Genomic DNA, 14,021 nt, shown 5'->3' on the forward strand with positions numbered 1-14,021 from the left:
GTAATCTAATAGATAATTTCTATATTGGTTAGAATTAAGATTATTTTTATTTTTCCAGTTCATGAGGACTGTTTTCTTGGCTATGCATAGGGCAGTGAAAATCATATGGGCTATATTCTTTTCTGAAGTGACATTATCTAAGCTGCCCAGTAAACACACTAAGGGGGAGGTTGGAATGTTACATTTCAGACACTTTGATAAGTCTTCACATATCTCGCGCCAAAACTTTTGCACTGGTGGACAGAACCAAAGAGCGTGGATGTAATTGTCTGGTGTATTGCCTTGACAGTGTGAGCAGTTGTTGGAAGATGTAAAGCCCATCTTGAACATCCGATGACCTGTATAGTGCACTCTATGTAGTATTTTGTATTGTATTAATTGCAGACTGGGATTTTTAATTAATTTAAAGGTTTTTAAGCAAATCTGAGACCAGAAGTTTTGGTCTAAGCTGACTGATAAATCTGCTTCCCACTTTGCAATAGGAAGGGATATTGATTCATCTAATTTAGAAAGTGTTCTGTATATTTTAGATAATAATTTGGGGGATTTAAGAGTAAGAAAATGTGCCGCACTTAGTGGTGTTTGTAATTCAACTTGACTGAGGTTAAATTTCTTTTTTACTATGGATTTAATTTGTTGATATTCTAAAAATCTTGTCTTGTTGATCCCATATTGTGCAACTAGTCTGTCAAATGGAATAAATTCTGTTCCCTCTAATATATGTTCTAAGTATTTAATTCCTTTACAACTCCATTCTGGGAAATTAATCATATTATTGTTTTGTAATATGTCAGGGTTATTCCAGATAGGTGTACGTTTGCATGGGATTAATGAAGACTCCGTTATTTTTAGAAACTCCCACCATGCTGTCAGAGAAAAGCTGATGTTGATACTTTTAAAGCATTCATGTCTTTTGATGTTTGAGCTAATAAATGGTAGGTCTGAAATCTCTAGATCCTTGCATAGTGCCTGTTCAACATCTAGCCAGGGCTCAACTAAGAAGGTATGTTCTAACCATTCTGAGATGAACTGAAGCCTGTTGGCTAAGAAGTATTGGTGAAAATTAGGCAGATCTAATCCTCCTCTATCCTTGGTTCTTTGTAGCGTTTTTAAGCTGATACGCGGGGGTTTATCTTTCCAAACGAATTTGGAAATATATGAATCCAGAGATCTGAACCAATCTTGTGATGGTTTGTTAGGGATCATCAAAAATAAGTAATTTATTTTTGGCAAGATCATCATTTTTATAGTGGCGACCCTTCCCATGAGTGATATGGGTAAAGATTTCCATCTAGTCAGATCGCCTTCTACTTTCTTTAGAAGTGGGATGTGGTTTAATTTAGTTAAGTCTGAAAGCTTAGGAGAGACATTAATACCTAAATATTTAATATTTCCGGATTGCAGTGGGGCAGAGGAAGAATTATGGAAGGAGCAGTTAATGGGGAGAACTGTAGATTTTGACCAGTTAATTGAATAATCTGAAACTCTTGAAAACCAGTTTATTAAAGTAATTACCTCAGAGAGGTTGGTTTGTGTGTTTTGCAGAAAAAGCAACACATCATCCGCATAGAGACTGATTTTATGTTCTATGTTCTTACATTTTATGCCCTTAATTGTTGTAGCCTGTCTAAATGCTGCTGCTAGAGGTTCGATAAAAATTGCAAAAAGTGAAGGGGAGAGTGGGCATCCCTGTCTGGTGCCCCTCAGGAGACAGAAGCTGGAGGATGTCTGGTCATTTGTTCTGATACGAGCTGTTGGGGAATTGTATAATATTCTTATCCAGTTTATGAAAGAGTTTCCAAAACCAAATTTGTGTAAAGTTGCGAATAAAAATTTCCAGTTAACTCTGTCAAATGCTTTTTCTGCATCTAGAGATAATATTATCCCAGATAGCAAGGAAACATTGAAACAATGTTGAGTCAATATCAGGCTGTGTCATTGAATCAACGTTGAAGTGTGACGTTGACCTAACGTCACTCTTGCACCCTTTTTTAACGTTGAAACAACGTCAGGTTTTGATGTTGAATCAATGTTGAAACCTGACGTTGATTCAACGTTATATTTTCTAATACTGCTGACATTGAAACAATGTCAGATTCTGATATTGAAACACTGTTGAGCTATGGTGTTGATTTTCCACCTCTTTCGCACAGTTGCTTTTTATTAAAACAACAGTTAAATCATGACTGGAAATCTACCTTTCTTTATAGGTATTTTAACCAATACTAAACTACTGCATGTTTCCATCAATACTTCAACCACCTAAACACATAATTGTACTTATTCCTTAAATTGGACACCCTTTATAAAAAAAAACCAAATGTCTCACAATGTATCATGTCAACATTAATATCCTAAAATAAGAAAGCATTGCATGTGATGCAAGAGAGAAAAAAAATAAACAAAAAAAGGTCAATAGGCATGTTTCGTTTGCTAAATACTTTATTAAAAGTCAGTTTCCTATTTACGTTTATATGATTCACAGAAGTTTGTAATTTTTTTGCATGATGTGCGTCCTGCACCCACCCAAACGATCTGGGGCGTATCGGAGCCATTTCTGCACTGCTTGTGCAAAGACAAACTCGGACATAGAGTTTGCCCCTAACTGCTGCGTCAGGCTCCAATCAAGGCAAAGCGTCTCACCTATAGACACATTTTAAGAGATGGAATTAGCGTGTCTCATGTCTTAAATGTGTATGCAAGTGCTTGTGTGTTTAATCAACAGGCCGTTGTTATGTATTTAAATCACATCTGACAGCTATTACAATTTATAGTTACAAAGTGTACATAACCTTTATATACTTACCATTGCCTTATTTGCCTCTTGTGATTGAAGAGCTGGCTCTGCATTGTTTAGCTCCTCAATGTTGTGCAAGGGCAAATCCAGAGGCAGTACCCCAGCATCTACCGATTCATTGCGGATGGCTCTGACCTCCTCACAGAGTTCATTAACAGCTCTCGTCAGGTCTGACAGAAAAAGATAAATTTTTTTTAAGTATTTAAGAATACAGACAACTTGTCAAACGTTTCCTTGTGTCACACACAGATATGTACAAAGACACTAGACAGTATTTTATTACCTGGTATTTTCACTCGAGGGGCCTGGGGAAACCATTTTTTGGTGGGCTGCTCATCCTCTGAGTCACTATATGTGTACAGGGGATTTGGTCTAAAGAAAAAAAGTTGAAAACGGTCATAAGTAATTACAAATGTGCTTTTGGAATATTTTTTCCTAAAGTTACAGTTTGATTTATAACAACACACACAGGAAACAGATGTGCAAGAAGGTACAGTATACAAGGAATTTTTGAAGTGCACAAGTGTACACGGCTTTGCATTTATAAAAAGTTTACAAGCTTCCACTTTTTGGACTATATTATGTGGTGATATTGCAGTATGCAAGCACCACAGATATGTATAAAAGACAAGATCATAAATTCTTAGCAATCAAAGATATGTTTGTGAAATAAAAAAGTTTTACTTGTGCTTTCTTTTATGACTGGTCTGAGTTTCAGCTTCGGACTGAAGGTCAGACGTATCACAGTGTTCACTTAGATATTTCTGAAGACTGCGTTCTGCTTCGTGAAATGTGTCTGGAAGTACAAACACAATGTATGGCCAGACATAAATTAGGACACGAAAAACTTGTTATTGTTACATTTATACAACACCAATCCAGATGATACCCACCATGGCTTATTAGAAGTCGGACTGGTGCATAGGTGAGCCATGTTGCACCAGGATGAACTCTCCTCTTTACTGTGTCGTGGATCCTGAATGTGTCTCACGGAGGATATGGAGGCCATGACAATTTCTCCCCATTTATCCATGATCTAGGGACTATTTCTGTACCACCAGTGCTAAACTGCACAATGCACCAGTCTTTCATTTTTATCTTTTTTTTTAATTTGGAGTCCTTTTTTGCCCTGTCTAGGATAAACAGGAAACAGATAATTACAATATATTTCATAGTCACTACAAAACTTGATCTATTGATTGAACTAAATAATAAATAATAGCTTAAAATGTATATAGGCAACAATTACAAGCAAACCCGTATATGTAAGCATTTAAACACTGAAGATAATAAAATTAACAGTATTTTGTCTAAGTCTGCCATTGTAGGAATTCATGGCACCGAGACAAAAACATGGCGCACAGTGTGGCGTCAAAATAGGCGCACACCTTTGACGCTGCGTTTTCTCCGTCTTCCTCGTCCGCACGTAAATGCTAAACGCAGTTTACGTGTGGACAAAAGGTGCAAACGCAAGTTAGGTGAGCGTGCAACGTAAAGTTTGAATTGAGTGCGAATCGAAGCGGGTGCTCACCAATCATTAAAAGTAACAAAGTCATTGAACACATTTATACAGTTACCTTTACGTTTATCAATCATATATCACAGATTTACAATTTTTTGTAGTACTATGCTAAAAAGCAACTACAGAGCGAAAGTCTGGGTCAAGCGCCGAGGCGACGGCAAGAACAAAGGAACCCTCGAAGCGTTAAAGCTAGCTTTGTAAGGGAATATAACGGAAAAGTATGAAACGAAAATGTTTTCTTTGTTGATAGACTTTGTTTGCAGTGCAATTTATTTGTTGCCGGATTGTAAGATGAAAGTAGACACAATTTCGGGCTCCCACATTTTATCCGAAACTTTACATTAACAAGTTTGTTTTGTTTTTTTTACTGTTATTCAAATGCAACCGTGGAAATAACTAATAGAACAAAAGTCATTCATTCTTACCTTATACTAATCGTGGTGCAGGCCAGTGCAGTGCATGAACTGATGCCTTCTCCGGTCAATTCCGCTGAGAGTAAATCTAATGTCCCGCTCTACAAGCTCTACAACCAAGACAATGGTTACCTGGAGGGATGTACCAATGTGATAGGGGTGCTGCGGAATAGTCCAAGTGGTAGCAGCTTTAATTTCCCGCTCAACCATAAATCGATGGTTTTTCAACGTGATTGTTGTCACCTTGTCAACTATAAATAGATCAACAATCAACGATGACAGAACAACAGTGAATCAATGTTATTTCAATGTCAGTGTAAGGTTTCATCAGTATTTCAATGTTGTTTCAACATTGGTTTTGTGTTGACATTTCAATCCTGACGATTCTGATGGTTCAGATGGAAAATCAACATCTGTTCAATGTCTCCTTGCTATCTGGGTATGGTTTCGATGTTTTTATCGTATGAGTAGTCTATTAAATTAAGTAATCTACGAGTGTTTGTTGAGGAGTGCCGACCTTTTATGAAACCAGTTTGGTCAGGATGAATTAAGAGGGGGGTCATTTTCTCTAATCTCTTTGAGAGAGCTTTGCAGATTATTTTAAGGTCTACATTTAAAAGAGAAATTGGACGATAGCTTGAGGGAAATAAAGGGTCTTTGCCTGGTTTTAGCAGGAGACTAATGTTGGCAGAATTCATATTTGGTGGTAGTCTGCCATTTTCCTCGATTTCCTGCAACATGCCGTGGAATACTGGTGCCAAAATTATCCAGAATTCTTTGTAGAATTCTGCAGGGAAGCCGTCTGGACCTGGAGCCTTATTATTGGGCATACTTATCAGGGCTTCCTGGAGTTCACCTGGTGTCAGTGGCGAATCCAGTTCCATTGCTTGACTATCTAGTAATTTTGGAAGAGTTACGTTGTCAAGAAACAGATCAATTTCATTTTTAGATGGGTTTATTTGTGGTGAGTATAAAGTTTCATAGAAATCCCTAAAAATGTTGTTTATTCTTCCAGGATCATATATTGTGTTCCCCGATAAATCTTTAGCAGCACATATAGTTGTTTTTTCTTTATTTATTTTTAGCTGGTTAGCTAGAAATCGACCTGATTTGTTACTGTGTTCAAAATTCTGCAAGCGAAGTCTTTGTATAAGGAATTGTGTTTTTTTTATTAATAATTTCATTTAATTCTAGTTTTGTTTTGCATATTTTGTTCAATGTTTCCTGATCTTGGTCGCACGCGTAGGCTTCTTCTAGTGATTTGATGTTTTTTTCTAATTCCTGAATATTTTTGTTTTCTTCTTTCTTTTTGTGTGATGAGAAAGAAATTATTTTACCTCTCATCACAGCTTTCCCTGCTTCCCATAGAACAGAAGCAGATATTCCGGGAGTGTCATTAAAGTCTAAATATGAAGTCCATTCCTTTTTAAAATATTTAATAAAGTCTTCATCTTTAAGTAGTGATATATTAAATCTCCAGTTTTTTCTTGGCGTAGTGTTATTCTTGTGCATTAGTGTTAAAGATACAGGAGCATGATCGCTGACAGCTATAGGATGAATCTCAGTGTCTGAAATGTCACACAGCAGTGAGCTGCTGACCAAAAAATAATCCAGACGAGAGTAAGAGTGATGAACATGCGAGAAAAAAGTATATTCCTTACTGGTGGGGTGAAGAGAGCGCCATGCATCGCAAAGACCAAAGTCGCTCATATACTGTTTGATTATATTTGTGGACTGCCAATTGCGCTGAGTTCCTGTTGTGTTGAGCCTATCCATGTCTTCATTTAGTCCAAGGTTGAGGTCACCGCCAAGAATGAGTGCGCAATCAAGGTGTTCAGAGAGTGCACTAAAAAATCCGTGGAAGAATGAGGGTTCATCAACATTTGGACCGTATATACTTACAATACATAGTTTTTTGTTCAATATTGATAGTTTAATAATTAGAAATCTACCCTCTGGATCTATAACTGTATCGAGTACTGTAAAATTAACATTTTTATGTATTAAAATTGCTACTCCCCGTTGTCTAGAATTATAACAGGCTGCAAACACGTTAGGAAACTCAGGTGTTTTAAGTTCGTTTAAACCTGTGACAGGTCTGTGAGTTTCTTGTAATAAAACAACATCTGCCTGTAGTTTTTTAAGCTGGTTAAATATCTTTAACCTCTTTCCTCTGGAGCCAGCTCCATTTACATTCCATGTGACAAACCTCAGCATGCCCATAATTGTGTGTGTATGTCTAATGAAGTATGCTGGGTGTTTCGTTTAGACAGGTGGAGAGAATGTGGAAACATCCCTTGTTTGTAAATAGAAAGAGAAAAAGAAGTGTGGTGAGAGGCTCCATTGTTCTAAGATTTACACATCTAGATTAGACATTCACATTACTCACACTCTCATAACACATACATATAGGACCTTGGGGGTGGGCATGCTACATGGCATCCAGAGGCGATCTGTTTGTCTCCACCCCAGGGAAAAAGGGTAACACCTCCTGGGTCTAGGTGCAGGTTAGGGACAAGGGTACCTGGACCTGGGGTATAGAGTACGTTTGGAGAGTGTGATTGTGTGTACAGTGTCTATTTATGTCTGTCTCCACGTTGGGTGAGTGCTGAGTATTTGCATATGTGTGCATGGGGGAGGGAATGGATGTTTGTATCTGTGTGTGCCTCTTATATATTAGAGATGGACCGATCCGATATTACGTATCGGTATCGGTCCGATACTGACCTAAATTACGGGATCGGATATCGGAGAAAAATAAAAAATGTAATCCGATCCATTAAATATCACGAAAGCACCTCACAAAACTTGCAACACGCCGTAACTCACCTCAGAACGTTAGCACGTCGGAGCAGTATGCATCACGTGATAGAGCGGCTGTGGCATGCGGGACCTGTCTATTCTCCGCGGGAGTTCGCTTCATTCATCCTGGCCGCTGTTTACATCCCGCCAGACGCAGATGCGCAGGCAGCTCAGTGCGCACTCGCGGAGCAGATTCTCCACACGGAGCGGACATTCCCGGACTCTCTCATCATTGCTCTTGGGGACTTTAACAAAGCCAATCTGAGCCATGAGCTTCCAAAATATAAGCAGTATATTAAATGCCCGACCAGAGAGGAGAGGACATTAGACCACTGTTACAGCACGATCAGCGGGGCCTATCGCGCGGTGCCCCGCGCTTCACTCGGACTTTCTGACCACGTCATGATCCACCTAATCCCCGCGTACAGACAGAGGCTGAAGCTCTCCAAACCTGTCGTGAGGACTAAAAAACTGTGGAGCAACGAGGCTGTGGAGGAGCTTCGCACGTGTTTGGAGACCACAGACTGGGACACATTGAAGGCTGCTTCTAACAGCTTGGACGAGTTTACGGACACTGTCACCTCCTATATCCACTTCTGTGAGGACAGCATTGTGCCATCACGCACCAGGGTGAGTTATAACAATGACAAACCCTGGTTTACTCCTAAACTCAAAAAGCTGTGGCTGGAAAAGAGAAAGGCGTTCAGAAGCGGAGACAGGGACTGCTACAGAGAGGCCAAGTACAGGTTCACTAAAGAAGTGGACATTGCTAAACATCAGCACTCTGAGAAGATGCAGCAGCAGATCTCAGAGAATGACTCGGCCTCTGTGTGGAAAGGTTTTAGGAATATCACAAACTACAAGCCTAAAACCCCCCACTCCACTGATGACTTGCTCTTAGCCAACACCCTTAACGACTTCTACTGCCGTTTTGACGAGCCATCAGGCAGCCTTCACACCTCCAACGGCCCCAACAATAGAGACACTTTGGACACTAATTCCCCCACCTCTCCCCCCTCCATAGAGCCATCACCACCTTCAAACCGTTCACCTACAACACCCCCCTCCTCACCCCACACAAAAGAGGATTTCACACCACCTCCTCCCACCACAACTCTTCATATTCATGAAGCAGATGTGAGGAAGCAGTTTAAGAGTCTGAATGCTCGGAAAGCTCCCGGCCCAGACGGTGTGTCTCCTGCCACCCTCAGACACTGTGCAAACGAGCTGGCCCCAGTGTTTTCTGGCATTTTCAACTCCTCACTGCAGGCATGTCATGTGCCTGCCTGCTTCAAGTCCTCCACCATAATCCCTGTCCCCAAGAAACCTAGGATCACTGGACTAAATGACTACAGACCCGTGGCTCTGACATCTGTGGTCATGAAGTCTTTTGAGCGCCTAGTTCTCTCCCATCTCAGGACCCTCACGGCCCCCCTCCTGGACCCCCTGCAGTTTGCATATAGAGCCAACAGGTCTGTAGACGACGCCATCAACATGGCCCTACACTTCATCCTGCAGCATCTGGACTCCCCAGGAACCTACGCCAGGATCCTGTTTGTGGACTTCAGCTCTGCCTTCAACACCATCCTTCCAGACCATCTCCGAGACAAGCTTTCCCAGATGAATGTGCCTGATCCCATCTGCCGGTGGATCACTGACTTCCTGACGGACAGGAAGCAGCATGTGAGGCTGGGAAAGAATGTCTCGGATTCCCGGACCATCAGCACCGGCTCCCCTCAGGGCTGTGTTCTTTCTCCTCTGCTCTTCTCCCTGTACACCAACTGCTGCACCTCCACCCACCAGTCTGTCAAGCTAATCAAGTTTGCAGATGACACCACCGTTATTGGACTCATCTCGGACGGGGACGAGTCTGCCTACAGGAGGGAGGTTGAACGTCTGGTGTCCTGGTGCAGCCACAACAACCTGGTGCTGAATGCCCAGAAGACAGTGGAGATTATTGTGGACTTCAGGAAGCACACAGCCCCACTCCCCCCCATCATCCTGACTGACACCCCCATCACCTCTGTGGACTCATTCCGCTTCCTGGGTACCACCATCACCCAGGACCTGAAGTGGGAGCCCACCATCACCTCCGTCATCAAGAAAGCCCAGCAGAGGATGTACTTCCTGAGGCAGCTGAAGAAATTCAACCTGCCAACACGGACGATGATGCAATTCTACACTGCAATCATCGAGTCCATCCTCACCTCCTCCATCACCGTGTGGTACGCTGGAGCCACTATCAGGGACAAACAGAGACTGCAGCGTGCTGTGCGCTCTGCTGAGAAGGTGATTGGCTGCAGACTCCCATCTTTGCAGGACCTGTACACCTCCAGGACATTGCGGCGTGCAGCTCGGATCTCAGCTGACCCTTCTCACCCTGGACACAGTCTGTTTGACCTGCTCCCCTCAGGCAGGAGGCTCCGGTCCATTCGCACCAGAACCTCTCGCCATAAGAACAGTTTCTTCCCCTCTGCTGTTGGACACATGAACAATAACCATATGACTGTACCCGCCACTAACACATGACCCTACGCTGTGTCACTGCATCATTCTATGTTTGGCACTGATCACCACCTGCACTCATGTATATATCTTTCAACGTAGCACTCTTAATTCTTATTCTCATGTATATATCCCATGTATATCTCATGCACATATCTTTCCACGTAGCACTTTTAATTCTTATCCCTACTTTTATTTTTTTCCATGTCTATTTAAGTGCTATTTATGACAGCATGTTTGCACTGAAGCACCGCAGCAATTTCCTAATGTTGTAAACCTGCTCAACATTTGGCAATAAACCCCATTCTGATTCTGATTCTGATTCTGATTCTCTCTTCTGTCGGTGGTCTGGATAGCATTTGGAGCTTCGCTAGCAACCCGGCATTTCATCTCCGACAAAGTTATCCCGAGAGAAGTAAAGCAAGTGTGTAAGTCCATCTCTGAATGTAAAGCATTCCTGCGTTAAGCTTAACAAGCGACTGCCTCTCCTGCTGCTACTTCAATCATGAAACTGCTTAACGATCAGCTGATCGGCTTTTCTGTCGCTAGTCCGTGTCTCTAGTTTGCTTTTGGCCCACTTTGCACCAGAAAGAGGAAACCAGCGGCTGAACAACAGCAGGACGTTTAAGCTTGATCAGCTGTTGTTAGAATGTATTTAATATTACTTTCTACTCGAGGATCTTTTTCTACGTAGCTGACGCTGGTAACTGTGCAGTGGCGGATGTAGCAAAGTTTAGCCAGGGGGGCCGATAGGGCATGAACAGGGAAAAGGGGGCACAAAGACATACTTTTCTTTCTTATTCTCATTTAAAATGTCTAGCTTTTAATAAATAATTATCTGACACCCAAAGTTTTAATTTGATGCAAAATGAATAGAAGTCCATTACTGTATATAGTAACTATTAAGTCTAATATATATATACCCTAGTAAGCTATAGTACTTTTTCCTTTGGAAAGGTACCATCTGTGCAGTCTGCAATTCTGTTGAAGAAAGATGTTGAATCTATTTAATATTTCTTGAAAAATAATTGATTTCTGTGCATTTTTTTTCACACTGCATCAAATTAAGGTTGATTACGTCGATTAAGCATCATGAGGTGGAGCGTGAGGGGTGGTTCCCTATTTTTTATTTATTTATTTTTTTTGTTGCTGGGAGTTGGAACCCTATTAGTTAGGTTGCTTAATATTTATGCTAAGTACTCTTTAAAATACCAGAATAGGGAGGATGGTGTAGGTTTAAGTTTATTAGATTGATCAGTATTGCTGAACTATGAAATATTTTTTTTTGCATACAGGTATAACAGAATAGCTTTAGTGTAGTTGTTGTTTTAAACTTGAGTATGAACTTATACAAAATGCAGCAAGATATTTAAAAAACAGTTTTGTTGATTAAAAAACACTATATCGGATTCATATCGGTATCGGCAGATATCCAAATTTATGATATCGGTATCGGTATCGGACATAAAAAAAGTGGTATCGTGCCATCTCTAATATTTATATATTATAGTTTTCCCCCCAAACACCCCCAAAATTAAATGAAATAAATAAACAATAAAAACAAAGGTCAATCAAATGGACCAATATGGCAAGGCTGGGATGATCCACTTGGTATAGTAAATCCGTTGGGCATCTTTCTTGGCCTTCTGACAATAATTGATGGCAAAAGAACCAAACGAGACAGGCTGCAAAAAAAGAAAAAAGAAAACAAAAAGAAAACCGAAAAAAAAAACCATTCTAACATTTTAGGGTCTAGTAGAATAACCTTAATTTTATCTGAATTTAGCAGCAGAAAATTAAGGATGCAGGCTTCAAATGTTTAAGACATTCCAGAAATATAACTAATCGGTGTGCGTGATCAGGCTTCATGGATAAAGCTGGGTGTCGTCTGCATAGTAATGAAAATAATTCTATGCCTTCTAATAATACAATACCTCTCCTTGTGTCTCATCCTTTGTCTTCCCCAGTTTGTATATCCCCGTTTCTGTGTCAGTTCTTGTCGGTCTTTGTGTGTTCAAGTACTTTCTGTTTTATTTTGAAAGTCACTCGTTGTGTTCAGCACGTTCAGTTTTATTCCCCTGCCTCATTATGTCTAATTCACTCGTGTAACAAGTGTGACAGACTTTAGCATGAAAAGTCCAGGTTTTCATGTTTCAGTTTCATGTTACTTGCTTCCTGTGCCATGTTCTTAGTGTTTAGTTTGTGCCCAGTGTTGCTTGTTCTGTTTTTGCCTTTTGTGTTTTTTGTGTGTGCCGCCTTTAATAAAAAAGTTAAAGTTAATAAACAGCCGCAGCCGTGACACAGAGCTTCTTTGTTTTTTTGTTCTGTGGAGTCTGACTGATAACAGGTTTAACTACTCAGGCACGAAGATGAAAATGTTTTCTCAAGAAGGGAGAAGATTATTTTTCAAGGACAAAAAAAAGGGTGAATGCACTGCTGTCATGCTGTCAAATGCACTTTCTGTACCTCCTGTGTTTTTCTTACTTACAGGATTCACCAGTAAACACGGTGAAATCCATAGATCCATAAAATAAAGAAATCCATAGACTGTCTGTCTTCCACAGCATGTCTTTATCTTGTGTTATGGAAATTTTAACAATAACCTGCAACACACCCAGTGAGCTTGCTTTGAAGTGGGTTTAATAAACACATCGCAATGTGGGGAGAGCATCCCAGTGAAACACCAGGACCATCTCTGTTTTTCCTTTTTCCTTCCCACTGTGGCCAAAGTGCTTGTTCATAGGGGGTCATATGATTGTTGGGTTTACAGTCTACTGTACAATATAAAGCGCCTTGAAACCACTGTTGTTGTGATTTGGCACTATATAAATAAAACTGAATTAAATTGAATTGAAGCTGAAAAATATTTTCATGCTAAAGTCTGACACACTTGTTACAGAAAACAAGGCAAGAAAACAAAAATAAGGGACACTGGAAAGAAATGTGTTCAAACAGTAAGTATAGCTGATGTGGGGATTAGAGAAATATTTTGCCGCTATTGTTTATAATCATCATTACCATTGCATTAATAATTAATATTGATATTGCATTCAGATGTTTAAACATATTGGTACCCAATTAGCCTTTTTTACAGGTGCAGTTATAACCACTTTAAACTGCTGAGTTAAATCTAAAATCTTGAATGTTTACATGCAGATTACATGCATCATAAAAGAACGGCCTAACTCTGAGTATAGTCTGTGCCAAGTAGACAGGAAGCGCAGGCTTTTGAGCGTGCTTGTGAAAGTGAAACTAAAGCAGAATCTAAGTGTAAGTTACTTTGAGGAGCTGTTTGGATGATGCTATTTTAATAACCAGGTTATTCATTATTATCTTCTATTCATTTATATCGTCTGATTAAGCTTTTAGTAGAGGTTCTTGATTAAAACATTTATTTAATAGATTACATATACATAGTTTCAGTTAGGGCATTACACATATGAGAATGGCTTCTGTCTCTCTTTCTGGTGAAAGGTCAGAAGTGCAACGGGTGAGATGAGAGAGCATTTAAGGTCGAGAGACCCACACACACACACACACACACACACAGTAGATAGACTCATTTATAGGTGAAAGTTTAATCATGTTTTGCTTGTGACTGCATTTTGTGCTTGCAAAAGAACAGTTTGTTGCAGAATGTGTGTCTGATGTTCCAGAAGATAAGTGCGGGCAGGACGTGCGACAGGAAGACACATGGGATGGAGACGAGGCGATGCTCTTTTCAAATTGTGTTACAAGTCATTGTGGTTTTGATTTGACGTATGCATGTATTGTGTCTGCTTAACGCATGAGGGGGCGTTATAATACTCTTATGATATAAAACCATTCCTGTGTAGTTATTGGGCGGAGATCTACAGCTGATGTTTTGCAGTGTACATCTCCCCACGCTGCGTGTGTTCATTAAAATCAATTGTTTGACCAAGCTCTTCTGGACCATGGTTGTTTTTACTCTCGTCCTCAATATTGAACCCTTAACACTGAA

General features: G+C 40.3%; 1 protein-coding gene across 1 annotated transcript in view; it reads right to left on the bottom strand.

The window, feature by feature from the left end:
- Positions 1 to 2,570: 2,570 nt before the first annotated feature.
- The window catches only part of LOC146619497 (uncharacterized), a 101,640-nt gene continuing 90,189 nt past the window's right edge, over positions 2,571 to 14,021 (bottom strand). The window contains exons 2-6 of the mRNA XM_085370228.1: positions 3,691 to 3,773; positions 3,482 to 3,593; positions 3,081 to 3,169; positions 2,807 to 2,967; positions 2,571 to 2,643 (exon numbers count right to left, since the gene is read on the bottom strand). Of these exons, the coding sequence (XP_085226354.1) occupies positions 2,614 to 2,643; positions 2,807 to 2,967; positions 3,081 to 3,169; positions 3,482 to 3,593; positions 3,691 to 3,773 (475 nt within the window). The 3' untranslated portion in view covers positions 2,571 to 2,613. The remainder of the gene's footprint in view (positions 2,644 to 2,806; positions 2,968 to 3,080; positions 3,170 to 3,481; positions 3,594 to 3,690; positions 3,774 to 14,021) is intronic.

Source organism: Diplotaxodon limnothrissa, linkage group LG14 (genome assembly GCF_057381915.1).
Source record: "Diplotaxodon limnothrissa isolate DT_005_m linkage group LG14, D_limnothrissa_male_GT1.1, whole genome shotgun sequence".
Lineage (NCBI taxonomy): Eukaryota > Metazoa > Chordata > Actinopteri > Cichliformes > Cichlidae > Diplotaxodon > Diplotaxodon limnothrissa.